A 20,553-nucleotide genomic window follows, 5' to 3' on the forward strand; every position below is an offset into this window, starting at 1 on the left:
TTTGATATATGGTATATCAAGTTATCACATATATTTATTAATTATTATTTGACATTTTCTTGATAATATTAATTTTGACAACAAATTTCATAGGACCTAAAAGTCTTATAAATATACTTATGGTATCTCACCATAAAATACAAACGACGTTAAAGCTAATTTTGACATGTAAAACTTAGTTTTTTTTTTCACACGTAAGACTTAGTTTTTTTTTTTCAAAAATACAAAAACGTATCATAATGAGAAATAAACATAAATAATAATAAGTAACCCAAGAAAAAAATATCTTGACATTTTTTTTTCATCATAAACAAACGTAATTTATAAAAAATAAAAATAAACGAATTTAATTCTCATATATTCAATGTGTATACACAATTTTAAAAGTTTGGGACCACGTCATCCCAACTCCTATCATCATCCCTCGCTCTATATATATATATATATATATATATGAGACATCCCAAAGTTAAATATTCGCAGTTGCAGACATAAGCCAGGCTTCAACAAAATGACTCTTGTGAACCTCCCGTTCGTAAGTTCCTCTTTTCTTCCACATCTCACTTTTCCCAAACCTCTCAAACCAGTTGTTCCTAATCTTCTCCAACGTAGGATAATCTTCCCTCGCTTCAACGCAACCACCACAAACGTTAACGTTTCCGAAAGAAAATCTGCAAACTTCCAACCCAACATCTGGACTTACGACTTTCTGCAGTCCTTGAAGCATGTCTACGCTGTAATTCACTCAACCATTATAATTATTACACATACTCTCCGAATTCTAAACTTTTTCTTCACACACATATACGTGATTTGCTCTTTGTATAATGTTTTTAGGATACAAGATACGAGGTCAGGGCCAAGATGTTGCAGGAGGAAGTGAGGAGAATGATAAAAGATGAAAGTTCAGATATATGGCACAAACTTGAACTCATTAACGATGTGAAACGCTTGGGACTGAGCTACCATTATGACAAGGAGATAGCAGAAGCCCTTCTTTGGTTTCACTCTTCTGCAAGATTTAATGCCACAATCGTTAACAGAAGTTTGCATGAAACTGCTATGTGCTTCAGGCTTCTCAGAGAATATGGCTATGATGTCAATGCAGGTATACCCAACGTTATAACATTTTCATATTATTGGAAAATGATTTTTTTTTACAAACAAATTTTTAACAAAATTGACACAGTTACGGAATAAAGTAATTTTTGTTATGAAAGTTATAAAAATAAAGTAATAAAATTTTAGGAATTTTTTTATAAAAAATAGTTGTTTGTACAAATTTGTCAAACAAAATTTTGTTAAATATTATTTTCCTTTTATTATAAACAAAAAATAAGCTTTATTTATTTCTTTTCTAAACAACTATTTATAATATTATTTAGTTTGTGAAATATCTAAAAACTAACCATTAAAGCTATGTTTTAATTATTTGAAAAAAAAAAGGAAAAAAAGAAAGCGGTGAGGAAGTAATTAAATGAAATTTTCAACTGTTATCTTTAGGAAAAAGAAGTATGAACAAAAGTGGGGAGTTAGAGAAAATAAAACTTTAACATCTTACTTTAACCAATATTATCATCGTATCAAACAAAAACCGAAACACTGTACACATACACAACATAGAAAAAAACAAGAAATGAGGTGTTCATGCACACCATTATAGGCCTCGTAACATCATAAACATATGTATTTAAACTCTGCTATATGTTCATGTGGAGGAGTTGGGGACCAGCAGTTAATGCCTTCACCAGTTGTCTCTGTTACCCAATAACCGACATTTCAAATAACAGCCTCAGTGCCTCACTATTCTGGAACAATTACGATTAACAGATAGATAAATAAAGAAGTTTTATTAATATTGTAAAAAGTATATTTTAAATACCTTTTTGCTATTTTGAATATATTAATAAATTTAATAATATGATATAAAAGTAATTGGATGACACTATATATCATACTATTACAATGTTTTTGTTTATATATATTTTAAAGAATTCATAATGAACTTTTAACGTCACCGTTTCAATGAGAATCTCTAAAACTGTCAACATAAAAAATAATTGATAACATTTTTATAATTAGGTTCTTGTCAACAAATTTATTGGTTAAAATTAACGTGTCTTGAATTTTATAAAAATATATAATTAATTATAATATTAGATAAATCTTGATCTAAATATTACAAATAATATTTTATTTTATTTAAAGGATAAAAATATCTTGATATACAATTCTAATTAATAATTTATTTGATTTATATCTATAAAAAGTTTAAAAAATTAAATAATAAAATATTTATGTTTTAGTAATGCTAAAAACTAAAATATAATTAAACGTGAAAAAGAAAATTAATTTGAAGAAGTGAAGAAAGATATTATAAAGAAAGGAAGAATTTTTTAACATGAAATCATCACGGAAGAATTTAGAAAAGATTATAATTTCAAAGAGATTTTTTTTTAAAAAAAGTTAAAAACCGTACCTTTTAAACTTTCAAACGTTTCAAGTAGAGATGCAATAACTGATAACTCGGTCTGACTCGGCTCGACCCACCACTGGTTGATAATTTAGTGAGCCAATCCAACCCGACTTACTTTTTAACGAGCCAAACAATTTGAACCCGACCCGGCCCACCACAGGTTGGCGGGTTAAACGGGTTGGGTTACAGATTCACTTAATTAAAAAAAATACAAATTTTATATTGTTTTTTTCAGTCAAAACTAAATTATAATTCTAATTAAAATCTAAATAAACTTTAATACAATCCAAATACAAACCAAAATAAAAAAATACAAATTATTTATGTGTTGGCTAAAAAAAAACAAATTAACATGACTCAAATGTAAAGCCCAACATAATAAAAAATATTTGTGTGACCCTTTTATCTGCAGGTTAGTGAGCCAACCCGACTCACCACTGGTTCAATCCGGGTGAGTCGGGTTCTAGATGAGTCGGGTTAAAAATCAACCCGTATTGAAATTTGTAAAAAAATCTCAATCCAACCCGGCCCGAATCCGTGGTGAGCCAGGTTAGCTTGCGGGTTTCAACCCATTTTGACAGCTCTAACTTTGGTAGAGGTGTATCAACACTAAAGAGAATGTTTCTTTAATAACCAATTTTAGTAACTAAAAATTGTTAACCACTATAGTGACTAGTTTTGATACCAATTCATAAAATAAAAAAATATTAATTACTAAAATAGTCATATTATAAATAAAAGTTTATAATTAGTCACTAAATGATCTTGAGGGCATGATAATAATTAAGATTCTCTTTGCAATTAAAATGTCAAAATTAATATCGGCCTCTTCCCTATGCGTTTGAAATCAAGAATAATTTATATGCATTTAGTATAAACAGTTCTTGTTTAAAGTTATAACGAAATTTTAAGCTCTTAAATTTATTATTGATATGATTATTGATTATAACTATCTGTCTAAAATTTTCATTGAAAATATTTATATATATTTGACGAAAATTAAATTATACTAGTATTGATGTAGATATATTCTTATTTTTATTTTTCTGAATGTTTTTATAAAACAATATGTTTTTATTACTGTTTTTTAATTTTTTATATTTGTATAATTATAAATAGAAAAATGATTTTCTGACAAATAAGATTTTGATAAAATTGACAAAATTATCAAATAAAGTAATTTTTTACTTTTTTATGAAAATTATAAAAGTAAAATAAGGATTTCTTTTAATAGTTGTTTCTCAAACAAAATTTTGTCCGATTATTATTTCCCTTGTAAATAATATATAGTAACTTTCGTATTGGGAATAGAGTCAAAAAGTCCCACATTGGATAAAAATGACAAAGTTAAACACTATATAAGAATAAAGATCCATAACAACATTGTCTTAAGGTTTTGGTGTAAAAGTGGTGTCTAAGGTCTTATATGTGTAAGACTAATGTCATATAACCATATAGAAGCACAATCTCTCAATGACAATGACTATAATCATAACCCATATATGTGAAGAATATAAAATATAAACCCATCACTTCATTATATCTACAATTTAGATGGTGGCATATCCATGTGCTAGGTTCACGTGTGTATTTTGTATCTGCAAGCTGTGTGTAAAGTAGGCTTGATTTGTTGTATAATCATGCAGATATATTTGAGAGGTTTAAGGAGGAGAATGGTAATTTCAAGGCAAGCCTTGTGAGTGATGTGAAGGGAATGCTGAGTCTGTACGAGGCATCGTTTCTTGGGTACGAAGGAGAGAAGATTTTGGATGAGGCCATGGTGTTCTCTAGATTCCATCTTAGGGTTGCCCTCAACAAAGGTGAAAGCAGTAACATGGTTTTGGAAGAAGTGAATCATGCATTGGAGCTTCCACTCCATCACAGAACCCAAAGGCTGGAAGCAAGGTGGTATATTGAATCTTATGCTAAAAGAACAGACTCAAATCGATTTCTGCTTGAAGCAGCAAAGCTTGATTTCAATATTGTGCAGTCAACAATGCAAAATGATCTCCAACAAATGTCAAGGTCAGTCCGTATTCGAAAAACATACTTGACCGATATTTTTTCATATAAGACTTTTGATATCATTTTTATACTAAAACTTTAAAACAATGATGTTATATAAAAATTTATAACTTTCTCTATTTTATTCAATGTGAAACTTTGATTCACACTTAAACTATTTTCAACAACACTAGCCTCAAATAAAATGTTGATTTTAGCCCTATGATGTTAACACAAGATTAACTGAACTAGCAGTGTTGTGTCTAAATTTGGTCTCTTATCGTAAATACGTAAATCAGTAACTCTTTTTCCATTAATTAAAAGTATGCATTCTGCAACTGTAAATGTCAACAGTGATTGGTCTTGAAAATGAAATCGACCAGACACACAAATATTCTGGTAAAAAAAAACAATACATGTCTTCAAAAAAGTCATGATTATGTAATTCCCCACATAAATTGTTCAATCAATTACGGATACTTTCACAATATTTTAATTATATGAGAAAATAGAAAAGGAGAAAGAGAAGGAAAGTGGTGGGGGGAAGTTATTAAATGAAATTTTCAACTATCTTGAGGAAAGAGAGGTGTGCACAAAAGTGGGGAGAAAGAAAAATGAAAGTTTATCACAACATAAATTTAATTAACCAGAATGAAAAAGGAAATAATATTTTCTGTTAAGTAGACAATTATTCCCTTAAAAAAATACAAGGTTACTGTTTTATGATGTTCCTTTTATTTTTCTTGTTACATTGTGATGAAGGTGGTGGAGGAGAATGGGACTGGCCTCAAAGTTAAGCTTCAGCCGAGACAGGCTTATGGAATGCTTCTTTTGGTCTGTTGGAATGGGCTTTGAGCCTCAGTTCAATGAGCTCCGAAAAGGCATAACAAAAGTTATTTCCTTATTAACTACAATCGATGACGTTTATGATGTCTATGGCACCTTAGATGAATTAGAACTTTTCACAACATCTGTAGAAAGGTAACTTACATCTAAGAACTTCGATCACGAGCATATAAAACGGCCATAATTATTAATCAGTGCACCAAGTAAAAAAATGGTTTTTATTGTTTTAGTTGGGATGTTAAAGCAATTGAAGTTCTCCCTGATTACATGAAGATATGCTTTCTGGCACTGTACAACACTGTCAATGAATTTGCCTACGATGCTCTTAAAGAACACGGACAAAATATTCTACCCTACCTCACCAAAGCAGTATGTTAGCTCATAAATTATAGCAATTATTTCTTACATATTATATATACATGTTAGTGCAATATTGAGATTATTTTTGTTTTTGAATTGAATTACACAGTGGTGTGATTTGTTGAAAGCATTCCTACAAGAAGCCAAATGGAGTCACGACAAACACTTGCCAACACTCGAGGATTACCTCAACAATGCATGGGTCTCATCTTCCGGCGTAGTTATACTCACCCATGCTTTTTTCTTACTAAACCAAAACATCACAAAAGAGGCACTTGAATCCTTGAACATTTTCCACTCCCTGTTACTGAAACCATCCATTATTCTTCGACTTTGCAATGATTTGGGTACATCAAAGGTAATTTGGATTCCGAACATAACCACGGTAGTCTTTAACATAATTAAACCATGAGTTTAGTTACAACTATCAAATGTCTTGTAACTCAATTTTTTGAGTAATTTTAGATCATTAAAACATAGAGGTAATTGATCTTGTGTTGTAATTGTTTAGGCAGAGTTAGAGAGAGGTGAAGCAGCAAGCTCCATTGTATGTTACATGCGAGAAAGTGGTGCTAGTGAAGAGAGCGCTTACAAGCATGTCCATAGTTTACTTAATGAAACGTGGAAGGAGATGAACATTGATAGAGTGTCACAGTCTCCTTTCCCAAAAGTTTTCATAGAAAGAACTATGAACCTTGGAAGAATTTCCCAGTGCATGTATCAGTATGGAGATGGACATGGAGCACCAAATAGCACTGCCAATAATCTTATACGATCCTTGATAATTGAACCCATTGCACTTTACGAGATGGAGACCTTTCCACAAGTTGCTTATTAATGGTCATCTTGCGAAAGAAAAATAAATTAGTTTGTATAGAGTGTTTGTTAACTTTGTATTATCTGGTTAATTGCAGAATAAGTGTTAAAGTAATTTCTTGATTCCAGTAAAATGTTTGTCCACTTCCTATTTTAACCTTTTTATTATCTAATATAATAAATATGTGCATAAATTACTTTAAAATTAAAAAATACACAAAATCTAATTAATAAAAGAGTGATTGATCCAATATAAAACTATATAAATGGCCTAATATAAAACTATATAAATGACCTAAACTAAAACAATTTTTTTCCAAAACCTTAACCTTTTAAAACAATGTAATGATTTTCCATCAACAAAAGAACCGGTTATTCTCTTTTTCATTGGCTGATAAAGAAAATTGTGGTTTTCATTTCTTCGTATGGTATTAATTATGAGATAGCTTTGCACCATTGTTTCTTTGACTTAAATCATAAGTTAAGTAAAAAAATCTTCATTATAACATTTGTGTCTATACTTATGTAAATCAAACAATTCACTTGTCATCCCAAACACAAGATTACAACTTCATACAATTATTATCAATATCAATAAGCACATATAACTTACAAATTTCATGCATCGTAGTAACCAGTATCATACAATATAATTAATTTAAACAAAATTACAAATCAATCATACATCCAAATAGTAATATTCATTTTGAATTTACTAAAACATTCATGTTCAATCACCAAAGAGATTACGGAAAAAATATTGAGCAAAAGTTTTCTCCTTCGAAAGACATTTATATTAATTTTTATTGAAAAAAAAATAGGACCAAATATAAGATTGAGTTGCATCGTTAGTTTTGCTTAAACAAATCTATCTTTTATTATCAGAAATATATTTTCTTAATAAAAAATAAGATCGAAAGTAAGGTTTGAACTTTTATTACAATTTTTCTTGAGTGAAAATATCATAAAAATCAATTTCAATAACAACAAAATCAAATTAGTTTTCAAATATTGTTTTCAAAAGTATTTTAATAATATAATTTCTAAATTTCAAATTTTACACGATTTACTCAAACATCTTCTCCTCTTTATGATTCAACCTTGATCTTTCAAAACTTAATTTAAGTTTCTCAATACCTTATTATACATGATCTAATCTCTTGATAAACTTCTCAATAAGAACATCATGTCAAAGTATTTTAAAAGCATCAGTTAATAAACAACACTCTAAGTGCAATCATTTAAAAAAAAAATTCAACCAAACTATAATTTATGCATAGAAATCAAAATTTAGTGACCAAACCACCTTCACATTGTGGTAAGCCTTCTTGCAATTCTATAAAACATACATTTTTTTTTTGTTACAATGCTTATTTTCAAAGAAACTTTTTAAATCCAAACAATAAAGCTACTCAAATCTAGAAACTTAAAAAAAATGCAAACATAATAAATTTGAATATATGATAAATCAAATTTAGATGATCACTATTTTCAATTGATCTTACAAAGACCAATAATAAAATCAAACAAATAAAAAGAACAACAAGTATGAATAAATGATCGTATATTGATTTGATATAATTGTTTACATAATTGATATGATTAATTGATTTGCTACAATTACTCATATAATTAATTATTTATGAGGTTCAAATATTTGTATTCTTATATCATGTATAATTTATGGGTTACTTTCTATATTTATAAATAAGACTCTTGTGATCAATAACAAGAAACACAAAGTTATTTTCATTCTCTATTCTTACATTCTCCCTCCTCTCACTGTTATATTTATCAATTTTATTTTATAACAAGATATCTGTAGAATAAAAGAAAACCTACTATATTTAAAGATGCAATTGTTCTGGAGTAAATTCCAATCCCGCTACTATTTACTGCTGATTTCTAATTTCTTAGAAACATCAATAAAATAAAAATGAAGAGTGAGTGGTACATGTCACGTGACAATATTACCAAATTGAAACTTTTTTTTATGTGTAATGTGATAAGTTAATTACATGTACAAGAAAAAAAAAGGAATAAAATGAAAAGCCTTATATTACGGGAACTAAAAATTCAATTAAGCTTTCGTTTAATGCATTGTCTATATTTTATTTTCTTATGACGACATTACACAAAAGAAGAAAAAACCGATAAAACCATTCATCTAAATATTAAACATCTGTTTGGCAGAGAGAAATAAAACCAAGAGGCAAACAAGAAATAAATAAACAAATAAAATAAAAATTTAAAAATAGAGTAAAAGTAAAGATGATTTAATATACAAAAATAAAATTGTAAAATAAATAAAAATCATCATGATATATTATATTAACTATAATAAAATATAACTTTGAAAAATGTTGTAAATGCAAAATTCTTAAAATTATTGATGAAATTTTATTGATGAAAATAATTTGAATATATACGAATTTATTTTTATCGATAAATTTATTTATTGTTGATAATATATATTTCATTTGTTGATAAATTTTTTATCGATAAACATGTCGATAATTACAAATTTTAAAATTTGTCATGAACTAGATCCAACTCAATAACTTAGAGCATTTCTTCCTCCCCTAATTCCTTCCATGTCAGGAGTAGCCTTCCTTATTCATGCAAACCACCACCAGAGAGTTGCTCCATCCTTGCTACAAATTCAACCTTCATACAGGGTTGTCGTCGGCGACACTGATCACTGTCGAAGGCTTCACCAACACCATTATTCTTCCTTCTCCCAAAACCTAGATGTCCTTCTTCGCTCTCGTATGGTAGCCAAAAGGAGAACCCAAGATTTCTTTCCAGCAACCTTAAAATGCGTCATTGTCGCTTGCCATCACCCCGATCAGAATGGTCGACATTGTCGACGCCGCCAACACCTTCCCTTTTCTTTTCAAACAAACGCAAAGGTTGGTGATTGATTTCTAGAGGAGTTAAATTTGTTTCTGTATTTGGATTGTAAAATCAGTGGAGAAAAAAGTGAAAAATAGAGGTTCAAGATGGTAATGCAATGAAGATGATGGAGTTAGAATGGGCGACAGAGAATGATGAAGAAACGAAGGTTCTAGAGGTTGAATGCTGATGGTGTTTGATGGGAGAAAATTGTGTTGGAGTGGGTGAAGAAAATTGTGTTTCGTCTCACTTTCACCGCCATTGTTCATCGTTGGAATATAGGAGAGAAGAGGAATAAGATGAACTAGATGATAATGTTTATTTTACCAATAGAAAAATCTATCTATAATTATCGAGAAATTTTACTAATACATGTTTCATTGGTACAATTTACATACGATAGTTTTACTAATAGATTTTAATAGTTAATAATTTTATTTTACCGATAGATTTTAAGTATTATAGATGAATTTTGAAAGTCAATAATATCACTATTTCTTGTAGTTGTTAATATATATATATATATATATATATATATATATATATATATATATATATATATATATATATATATATATAAATTAATGAATTAAGATATAATTTGATTGGAACTATATGCGGAAAAGGTTGCATCGGATGTTAACTTCTCCATTTCTCGTACTCTCTAACTTCTAACTGTTCATACCACGTTTTTTTTGTCCTTCCTTGTTCACCTGTCATTTTCTAGAGGGAATCATTAAATTGACTAACCATATATAATATATTGTAACTTTCTCAAATGTATTCTAAAAAAATAAGACATTAAAATGAAATTTTTAATAAACAATAATTATTAATAATTATAATAACCGATTTATAAATCAATTTAATTAAAAATAATTAATTATTAAAATAGTCACTATTATTATTATAAATGAAAAATTATAACTTGTCATTAAATTAATTTTTAAAATTAATTATTATGATTTAATAATTTTTAATTTTTAATTTTATAAATTACACTATCAAAAAATTTAATTTTACTAAGGGTTATTTAACAAAGGTTATAACAACCTCAAGAAAATAAGATAGGTGCCAGAGGTTTTTTAAACCCCAAGTAAGTGTCGTGAGTTTCTTCTCAAACCCCAGTTAAATTAAAATAAGTAGATACTATTTTGATTTTTTCCCTATTCTGTTAACCTTCCCTCTTTCTGTTTTTTTTATGATTTTTTTACCCTTATTCATATTTTTTTTCCCTTCGTTCTAATGTCCACCTCCTTTGTCCTACATAATTCTTCTTCCATTTTCCCTTTTCATGTGTCGCTTATAGACACCGGCGAGCTTCATCCATCGACTGTCGAAACGATTAGGGTTCAACCACTAATTCACGAGCTCCGTCGTCGCCATTGACCTTGTCCCTATCTAGGTTCGCTATTCGCCTCCGTCATTGGCCATTCCTCCTCTGCACAAACCTTCGTGAGCACCTCCTTGTTGTGCCTCACCATAAGTTCCCTATTGCGTGTGTGCCCCTGTTTGGGTCGTCTTCCGCCACCGGACGCTCACGCACTTCAGGCCTTCAATCTTGCTCTCTCACCGCTACCAGCGACGACAAAGGTATGTTTTCGTTTTATCCTTCTACAGAGGTTAGAGAATTTGATTTATGGTGGTTCGAATTTGATAGCATTGTACAAATATTCTAATTCGTTCCTATCATTTCATGGTGTCTATGATTTTATTGATGCATTTTTTGATTGGATTTAGCTTTGTGATTTTTTTATTGAACATTTTCCTTGTATTTAGGAAATAACTATTTTGATTGTTTCCGAAAGTATGCTCTAACATTTTTAGACTATTTTAGTTATCCTGTGAGTTTTATAAAGTACAAGTAGAACCAAACTAGAGGGTTTGGTGGGGGAGTTCTCTGTGTTGTTTTGGCAGGAAGAGCATAGTCATATGAAAGCTAAAAAAGTCATCCAGAGGGGGAGTTCTCTCAATGCGTAAGAATATTTTAACTCTATTTCAGCTGCATAAAAAACTAATCACATTTACAAAATGCACAAACAACTTCTATCAAGTTTTTCATTATTAATATTATCATTAATCTTGTGCACATTATAGTTTGTGAATGAGACTTTGAGGGTTGCAAACATTTTTGGTGGAATATTTAGAAGAGCTATGACATATATAAACAATAAAGGTATCAACTACTACCTAATAATTACCAATTATATTTACAGGCAAATTAGATATTGTATCACAATTTAATTCTTCCCTTGTAATAAAAATAGGTTACACTATTCCAAAGGAATGGAAGGTCTTTGCTTCATTTCGTGTTGTACATCTAAACCCTGATCACTACAAAGATACTTGTCATTCAAGTATTGGATTTTTTGGTGGGTTAAAATGTGTAGTGGAGTATAAAATAAAAAATCATTTCAAGTCATGGTCAACTGTCAAGTATACATTCATGGCGAAAATTCTTTACGAAATTTATGGAAAGGAATACAATATTAGTGGAGATGGAAAGGAATACCAAAAGTTGTACAGTTTGCACTGATACAATGAAATTAAATAATAAACAAATCACATAGACATCATGTAAGTGTTGACTGCATCAGTTGATAGAAAAATAACTAATCAATATTCAGGTGCGTATTTCCTACGAAGCAACATGAAAAGTATAGCATATTCAATACAGATTCCTTTTTATGAGTATTTTTTGGATCCTTTTTGAAGGAAAGGATGCCCCTTGGGGGTGGGGTTGTGTTCCTTTTTTGTTAACAATAATGTATGCCTTCTTCATTTCTTCAAGTTCGTCTTGTGGCTGAAGATGAAATGTTCAAAGTGGTCTGGACTGGTAAAAGAAAGAGTAAGTATCATATTTATTTGTCTAAACTTAATTTCTAGCTTCAGTTTTTTAATTTCTTTTCACCTTATGGCACCACTTGATTAAAATCGCATAAAATTGTTATTTTCAAGTATTAGCTAGATTGTATTATTGTCTTCTTCATCTTTCTACAAATCTACAAATCATGCTTGTGTATGATTAATAGTTCATTCTTGCGTATGATTCCTAGTTCATTCTTGCATTCTTTGCTTGAATAGGTGGAGGATATTGAGTACTTTGAAATCTTTACGTGTTCTTGTTATGTCATTAAATGATTAGAGAAATCTCTATTTGGGAAGGTGTCTTTCTGTCATTGTTTTTACGGTATGTTAGTTCATCATGACTCACAAGCACTTGGTGTTATTAGAGTATTAGAAAAAAAATATAATGATCATTCCTGAAGCGCATATGACAGTTCATGATTAACCATTTTGCAGCCAAGCAATGGAAGAGGATGGTTACTAAAGCTACATTTATTGGGCCTGGTTTTACCAGGAAGCCTCCAAAGTATGAGAGATTCATTCGTCCAACAGATTTGCGGTTTACCAAGGCCCATGTCACTCACCCAGAACTTAAATGCACGTTTAATCTAGAAATAATTGGAGTAAAGAAAAACCCTAACGACCCTATGTACACCTCACTTGGTGTCATGACCAAGGGAACTATAACTGAGGTATTTATATTTCATTCTCTTCCAATCTATTAGTGGAACTCAATTTCATTTTTTTTATCACTGATAACTATATCAAAGTGTGTTTCTTATTCCACTGCTTATTGTATGTAATTCAGGTGAATGTCAATGAACTCTACCAAAGGATTTTTGCATAGAGACATCAAACCTGATTACTTCCTTATGGGTCTTGGAAAGAAAGCAAATCAGGTATTGCTTCATTAACGTTAGTATTTTTGTTCTTTTCAATTGCTATGTGGATACAATTTTTATTTAGTATTTTCTTTAGCTTTCAACTTTTAATTAATATATAATTGGTGTAATGTAACACTCAGATTTACATGATTGACTTTGGACTAGCAAAAGGATACATGGATCCCATCACAAATAAGTAATTTCCATTTTATCTTTATCTGTAGTTGCCAACCTCAGCATGGCTTCTTGAAACCCATTCCTCATCCTCAAATCTTTCTTCAAGTTTGGATTGTAAGAAATTGAAGGATTAAGAAATGCAGCTGTAGCATGTAATGATGAATGAAGTTGCATATTCCATCTTCGATCAATAATTTCCCAGATTGGGAGGTATTTCTCTTCAATTCCCTTATAATAGGCCTTGATCACAACTTTTGCACTCTCTATTCCTTCATATATATAACCCATAGTAGGCATGTCCCCATCAACCATCCTTAGGAGTTTAACAGTGGCTCAGAAACACTCACAACTTCATGCGCATACTTCCAAAATCTATCTGAATATAGCAATGACTTAATGGCTTGTGCATCTGAACGTCTGCTATACATGGAAGAAAACCATTCTGAATGAGAAAACATGTGCTTCAAATTATACTCTTGCATCACTATAGATCTCAAGGAAAGGAAATCAGTGAAAAATCTAGTAATTTTTGGTCTGATTAATTCCTTTCCACCTGTAAACTTTCTCATTATATTTAGAATCCATGCATGACTATAAATGTACTTTGTGATTGTCTTTGCATCTTCCAGGACTGTGCTAACCCAATCTTGTCTACCAATATCCTCTAACATCTTATCGATACAATAAGCAACACAAGGAGACCAAAACAAAAAATTATACCTCGCTGTGAGAAGCCTTCCAGCACAAACATAACCAGCACTAGCATTTGTCATAACCTGAACAACATTTTCTAAACCAACTTCTAGCACAACTGACTCCAAAAGCTCAAACGAGTAAGTACTATCATCTTCATGACCTGAAACATCAACCGACTTCAAGAATAATGTTCCTTTTGAGCATGCAACAGAAAACACAGCAAGTGATCCGAGCCTACCATCAGACCAGTTATCACATAAGACTGTGCATCCTGTTTCTTTCCACCCATCCCTGTATTTTTTATAATCATTGTGAATATCAGGTTTCACTTTTTTCCAAAAGAGTAGACCTTAATTTCTCATAAGTTGCTCATGTTTAGGTCAATAAAAACTAGGACAAGACTGAAGAACAACCTTGCAACAATAGCGCTATGGTAAACACATGTTGTAATCAAATTAAACTATGCTAACAAATTTAGATTTCCTCTTCAAAATTGAAAACTTTATCACATCACAAGTTCTCCTTATCTCTCATACTAACGGGTTGAAATACACTCACTGAGAGCTTTTATAGGTACTAAATTCATTGAGGTCATTTTCTTCTTGGTATCTATGAACTACATTCTGAGCATATGATCTGATTATTCTAATTTCTTCTTGGGTTCTGTGAATAATGAGATCGTTTGGTCAAACTAATTGTTCCAATGATTGATGAATTTGTTCCAGCAAGTAATATCAAATTTCATATTTGTAGCAACCACACTTCAACACAGTATCCGAGGAAAGTGAGTTGAACAAGATGAAAGATAATGATGTATCAGTCATTGCTAACGTGGCAATCCAAAAGCATTTACGCCAAATTCAGTGCATATGTTAAGGGAATCTTGGATTACAGTTTTGAAGGTGGTGATATAAAGGTTTTAATAGTATTTTAGGAGTCATATTTAATTTTCTAAAAGTTGATGTTGTTCGAGAGCTCCATATATTGTGTTAATTGATCATTAGGGTTATTATTGTTGACTTCTGTTGTACAAGAAAATTTAGTACTATACTGAGAGAGAAAAGAGAAGTAAATGAATTATAAAGGATTGTATACTTTATGCTATGGATTTATGAATGGTTAAATTTATAGATTTTGTTTTTTTTTTTTTATCTTTTTATGAATGTTATAGGAAAATTACAAATAAAAAATTTAAAACTTTGCCTTTTATAATTTTTCATTCATTTTCATATTTGTGTATTATTATAAAAAACGTAACAAACATAAGGATATTGAAAGTAACATGTTGTTCTAAATTGTAGGCAACATTACGATTTCAAAGCCCTACAATTACTGGGGGTTTTATAAACCTCTATCATTACCAGGGGTTTGTAAACCTCCGGCATTACCAGGGGTTCTGTAAACTCCTGTCATTACCAGGGGTTCTGTAAACCTCCGCCATTACCAGGAGTTCTGGAAACCCCTACTATTACCAGGGGTTTTGAAAACCTCCAGAAAGTTGTGCTAATACCAGGGGTTGCTAAAAACCTCTAGTAATCTCTTAGCTACGGTGACTCTTTCAGGGGAAAAAGGAACCCCTGGTAAAACCATTAGTAGGGGTTAAAACCCCAGAAATCAAAAAATAACCCCCGTTAAAAATAATTATTTTTGTAGTGTTAGTATTTAAATTCGTCACTATAATAATTAATTACTTTTTGTTTTTAAAATTAATAATTCTGAATATGCCTAACATAAATTATATTTAAATATGTTATAAATTTAGAAAATTTAAAATAAATTTAAAAATGAAATATTTTTACTAATAAAACAAGTTATTGAATTAATAATTACTTATAAAAAGATATTAGTATTAATTTTTTTGGAAACCCTTTTATTTATAAAATCTAAAACAAAAATTTTAAATCAGCCCTATACAATTAATATATTTCTTATAAAGTAGATAACGAGACTACTATAATGAATATGATATGGACACATCAAATCCCTATACCTATTCACTATTCCTACAGCACGATCACAAGGGGTCGAATAGTACTTAGGTACCTATTTTCTCCAAAAAAAAAATAAATTGTTCTATTATCTATTCCAATACGTACTTTGTTTGTGGTCCGTTGAATATTAAAAAAGAATTTGAGCTTTTTTTTTGGAATTTGTGATATTTATGGATATCGAAAATGTTTATATATATATATATATATATATATATATATATATATATATATTAAACAAAATTATCTAAAACAAATCTTTAAATTCTAAATTTAGATAAAAATAATTTTAATACTTAATTTAAATTAATTTATTTACTAAAGCATTAATGCAAAGAAATGTTCCAAAAAAATTTAAAAGAATTCCATTAAAATATAAATTTTAAAAAATTAATCCTTATAAAATTAAATTAATTTATTTAATTTTATAAGTCTAAATAAAAAATAAATAAAAATATATAAAATTCACTAAAAATTATTTGTTGGTAGTATAGTATTTTTTTGTTACTCCTACGTCGAGACATATACATCTTGAATATGAAACTGAATATTAATTGATAGTCTAATAGCAGTTTTATTGCGAATGACATGATAGACCAAACAAATAACAAATCTTACTGGATAAGTTCAAACTCGTGACTCTAAGACTATGTTAATAAGTAAACTTTAAACTTAACTTAATTGGTTTGTAAAACGAGCTTTGCATCCAATTATATATTATGAAATTGTCTTATAAGAATCTTCAACAATGTTTATAACTAAACACTATAATACATATATTCATTCATGGATAATTAAACAATGAGATAATAATAACAATTATTATATATATATATATAAAGATATTCATTTAATAAAAACTAAATTTTTTCTACTTAATCCTACCATGTTTAATAGTCTCACATCGCTTAAAAATCGAAGCTTAAGCAGTCTAAATACTATTTCCTCCTTCTATCCTCCGAGATGCTTTTTAGGTATAAAACCGTCACAAAGCTCCACGCTCCAAAACGGACATTATCTCGGTTGCATGGTGATTGATCTAATGATGTCACTCGACGGACTTGGATTTGGAACATTAACGCCCACCATGGGACCGATAACAAGGTTCTAATACAAACCATCGATCGTCTTATTTAACCATTTTGATCCTCATTTTTCAAAAACAATGGTTTTAGTCCCTGACTTTGAACGGCGTTAAAATTTTGCCCCACGTGAAAAACAATGTTCCACGTAGACTGCCACGTATAATGACAAGAGGCTGCCATGTGTTTAATTTTTTTAATTAAAATTATTTGTTTTTATAAAATCCAGCACAATGAATTCATGGGACTACATGGAAAAGATGGATTCAACCCACTTTTTAACTCTTCTTCAAAAGAAAACCCTAAGAAACAAGATTTCTCCCCTTGTCTACTCTTTCGTTCCCAATCCCAACACCACCTTCTACATTCACAATCACACCTTCCACAGACGGACGGAGAAACTACCAGACTACCACCGACGACCTTGTTAGCATTGATAATAGGTAATTCCTTGAAAAACCAACAAAGAAAACCTTTGCTGCTCCCACAAAGTCTCCAAATTCCAAGTAGTTTCTCATTATCATTCCATCCATTATGATTGAGCTCTTTCTTTTTAGCATTTTGATCATCTAGGCATGCAGTTCCCTCAGAACTAACCCAAGTTATCCAAAGGGTGAAATAATAATTGTTATTACATAAACAAAAACGACTACAAAAAATAATCAATTTTAATATTTTTTAATTGTTAACAATTATTTAATATTTAAGTAATTTTTTATATTTTATATGCCATGATGCACATATATGATACCTGTATCGGATATGACATCTATACCATATGTCGATACATTTATTTTGAAAATAATAGATATGATATGTGATATATGCATTAAAAACATGATAAATATATGATTATTATTGTCTGAGTTCCAATTAAAATTATATGTATTAAAGTGGTCAACATAAAAAATTATAAATTATTATCATCATAAAAGTATTGTTGCTTTATAGAATAGATACTTCATTCATAGTACTGGTAAAATATTCTAAAGTATCGGACACAGATACGTGCCAAATACATATATGTGACCCAAATTGAAATATTGGTACGATATCATAGTTTATAGGTATTAAAATACTCTATTTAAGAGAGAGAGAAAAAGTTATTAAATTTAAATTCTTTTATCCAAATAAACCATTTAAAAAAGTAAAACCATTTAAAAATGAGATTAATTCAAATATGCATTAAAATGTCTTAACAATGTTAAAACTCCCTATTCTAACAAAATGTTAAGATGAGTTGATAAAATGTTAACAATTGTGCAACTTGCAATAATATATTTCCTGAACAATTGTCCACTAGGAAACAAATTCTTCACATTAGTTTTGATACCAATTGTTGGATCTAACACTTACCATTAGGCAAAAACCAATAGCTATTAATTAGGGAAAAAATCTTTATCATTAAAGCGTAATAACTCAAGAGTCACAATTCGATAGTGACTAGGCTTACCTGCCTCCACTTGAGACAATTGATATAACCTGCAACAAGGAAATGCACATATTCCATGATACTTTTTTTATGAATTTCAATGTTATGTATTTTTTTTTTCAAAAATGTTTCTTTATGTTCTATTAGTTTAAACTTAACGAATTTTCACATAAAAGCATTTTTCGACACCTTTCAATATTTGTTTGTTCAAAATTTTGTTGAATATTTCTAACAAAAATATATAAAGAATATAAAACTTTTTCATAATGGTTAGAATAAGTATTAAATCTAGGAAGAAAATAGTTATGTTGGCACTACAAAAATATATAAATTTAGTTGGGGTTTATTACTTGAGGTTATAATAACCTCCAATAAAAAAGTGACATACCAGGGGTTTTAGAAACCCTCCTTAAATATAAGGATTTTCTTAACAAACCTCGATAAAATTATTCTCACCTAATTTTTTTTATTTTCTCTCTTTTTTATAATTTTTAAAAATTCTTGGTTTCTCGTGTCTTACTACTCTTGTTGGCTGGAGAATTCAGGATGAAGAAGAAGAAGTAGGATTCTGGGGTTTTCTCGTGTGTTACCTCTCATCTCGCTCCGTTCATTATCTGGGTCTTCAATTTCATTTTCGTTTCAGTGCCTCTCCGTGGTAAACCACGACATCTCATCCCTTATTTCATCATCTAAGTTATTTTCGATTTCGTTTTGGTCTCTTTAAATTTATCTCCTTGAAGCAGTTGTGGCTCATGCCTTAGGAGGAAGATGTTCGCTCTTTCAATTTCATCAATCGTTTCCCTCTTAAATCAGGTAATAAACACAATCTTTCGATTTCACCATTGTTTTATCTACTTTCGATTTCGTTCTCTACTTTCAGTTTCTCATCGTTCTTTTGATTTCATCTCTCTATTTATATTTATCACTCTTTTAGATATGGAGAAATATCTATATATCTAAGCTTTGATATGAGACATTATGTTATGCTTAATTATGAATTAAAAAAACAGGTATTTGGAAAGGATTTGTTGAAATGACTCTTACAGTGTTCATGTGGAGGAACATGGGATCCATTATATTGTTGATTTTATTGATTTGATAAACAAATGCAAAGTGTATTCAATGTGTTACTAGTGCGAGTGTTTTTCTAACAGTAGTGTATTCTAGAAACGGTACTTGTAATACTAAATTACTGATATGATTAAGCATTATTCCTTGGGTGTTAGAGTTTTGGTGTAAATTGAGTTGAGTGAGGATTTGATTAATTGCAATCATAGAGCATCAACTAGCAAAAAAGAAATTACAAAAATATGTTGATTGGTTAATTACAAAAACCGGTTAACATATAAATTGTGAAGTGTATTTTATTGATTTGAGGAACCTCAACAATGTTACCATTTGTTTTTTCTTCGACGCAAAAAGAGATTATTTACAAGAGGAATGACAGAGGAAAAGAAAACTTTAAGGTGAAACCTAGTGGCTAAAGGAGAGGATTCTGAGATTGGGTCCTACATTTATTAAAGTTGGCCAACAATTCTCCACAAGAGTGGACATTCTTCCACAAGAATATGTTGACCAATTGCTTGAACTTTAGGTGAAATTGGAGTTTTGGTTTGAACTTATGTTATAAGATTATTTCCTTGCATTGTGCTTATGTTGTATTTTTTTTATCCAGTTTATTTATGGCATTTATAGTTTAAGAAGAACATGAAAATTTCTCTTACTTCTAGATTTGTTCTTCAATTAGATCTTTATTTGTTTTTTTTTTTCCTTTCTATTAGGGTTTGCTTTGTGATGCAATCATTTTGTTTCTTGTTGAGTAAATAATTATTAATAAAACCATTTTACTCTTTTAATCTTTTTATGATCTTATGAATTCAGATAATTTAATTATTGAAAAAAGGTACTTGTGAAATATGTTAAGGGCGAATGTCTCGGTCTGTGTACATTTTATTGCTAAAGCATTGGAATCTGAGAGGGCATTCCAATATATTGCCACTATCCAAAAGGCAATAGGGAATGTCAGTAAATCTGCCCTTTAACTCAATGA

General features: G+C 29.7%; 2 protein-coding genes and 1 pseudogene across 7 annotated transcripts; 2 read left to right on the forward strand and 1 right to left on the reverse strand.

Moving 5' to 3' along the window:
• Positions 1–493: 493 nt before the first annotated feature.
• LOC114170371 (tricyclene synthase EBOS, chloroplastic-like) lies at positions 494–6,620 on the forward strand. The gene is made up of 7 exons (XM_028055846.2): positions 494–736; positions 838–1,108; positions 4,123–4,501; positions 5,243–5,461; positions 5,557–5,695; positions 5,796–6,044; positions 6,198–6,620. Exons 1-7 carry the CDS (start codon positions 512–514, stop codon positions 6,522–6,524), a joined length of 1,809 nt encoding a protein of 602 aa, XP_027911647.2. The 5' UTR covers positions 494–511; the 3' UTR covers positions 6,525–6,620.
• Positions 6,621–10,594: 3,974 nt separating this feature from the next.
• Positions 10,595–15,142, forward strand: LOC146881882 (uncharacterized). Of its 6 annotated transcripts, none has more exons than XM_085668486.1 (6): positions 10,598–11,373; positions 12,189–12,245; positions 12,701–12,936; positions 13,053–13,143; positions 13,353–13,515; positions 14,755–15,142. In XM_085668486.1, the coding sequence occupies exons 1-4, from the start codon at positions 11,370–11,372 to the stop codon at positions 13,089–13,091; spliced, it is 336 nt and encodes a 111-aa protein (XP_085524612.1). In that variant the 5' UTR covers positions 10,598–11,369; the 3' UTR covers positions 13,092–13,143; positions 13,353–13,515; positions 14,755–15,142. The 6 variants fall into 6 exon arrangements, with proteins under 6 accessions (XP_085524611.1, XP_085524610.1, XP_085524612.1 ...); XM_085668487.1 differs by having other exon boundaries at positions 10,599–10,990; XM_085668483.1 differs by having other exon boundaries at positions 10,599–12,245; positions 14,727–15,142.
• On the reverse strand, positions 13,152–15,414 carry LOC146881883 (uncharacterized; annotated as a pseudogene).
• Positions 15,415–20,553: the final 5,139 nt, after the last annotated feature.

This window comes from Vigna unguiculata, chromosome 11 (assembly GCF_037176805.1).
Source record: "Vigna unguiculata cultivar grain cowpea cultivar isolate G323 ecotype 2 chromosome 11, ASM3717680v1, whole genome shotgun sequence".
Taxonomy (NCBI): domain Eukaryota; kingdom Viridiplantae; phylum Streptophyta; class Magnoliopsida; order Fabales; family Fabaceae; genus Vigna; species Vigna unguiculata.

Bases quoted from the DNA above. Each gene is read 5' to 3' on its own strand.
- LOC114170371 (XM_028055846.2), top strand. From the start codon at position 512: ATGACTCTTGTGAACCTCCCGTTCGTAAGTTCCTCTTTTCTTCCACAT. The intron at 4,502-5,242 runs GTCAGTCCGTAT...ATTGTGATGAAG, and splicing joins GATCTCCAACAAATGTCAAG to GTGGTGGAGGAGAATGGGAC. The intron at 5,696-5,795 runs GTATGTTAGCTC...TGAATTACACAG, and splicing joins TACCCTACCTCACCAAAGCA to TGGTGTGATTTGTTGAAAGC.
- LOC146881882 (XM_085668485.1), top strand. From the start codon at position 12,167: ATGCCTTCTTCATTTCTTCAAGTTCGTCTTGTGGCTGAAGATGAAATG. The intron at 12,246-12,700 runs GTAAGTATCATA...ACCATTTTGCAG, and splicing joins CTGGACTGGTAAAAGAAAGA to CCAAGCAATGGAAGAGGATG. The intron at 12,937-13,052 runs GTATTTATATTT...TATGTAATTCAG, and splicing joins CCAAGGGAACTATAACTGAG to GTGAATGTCAATGAACTCTA.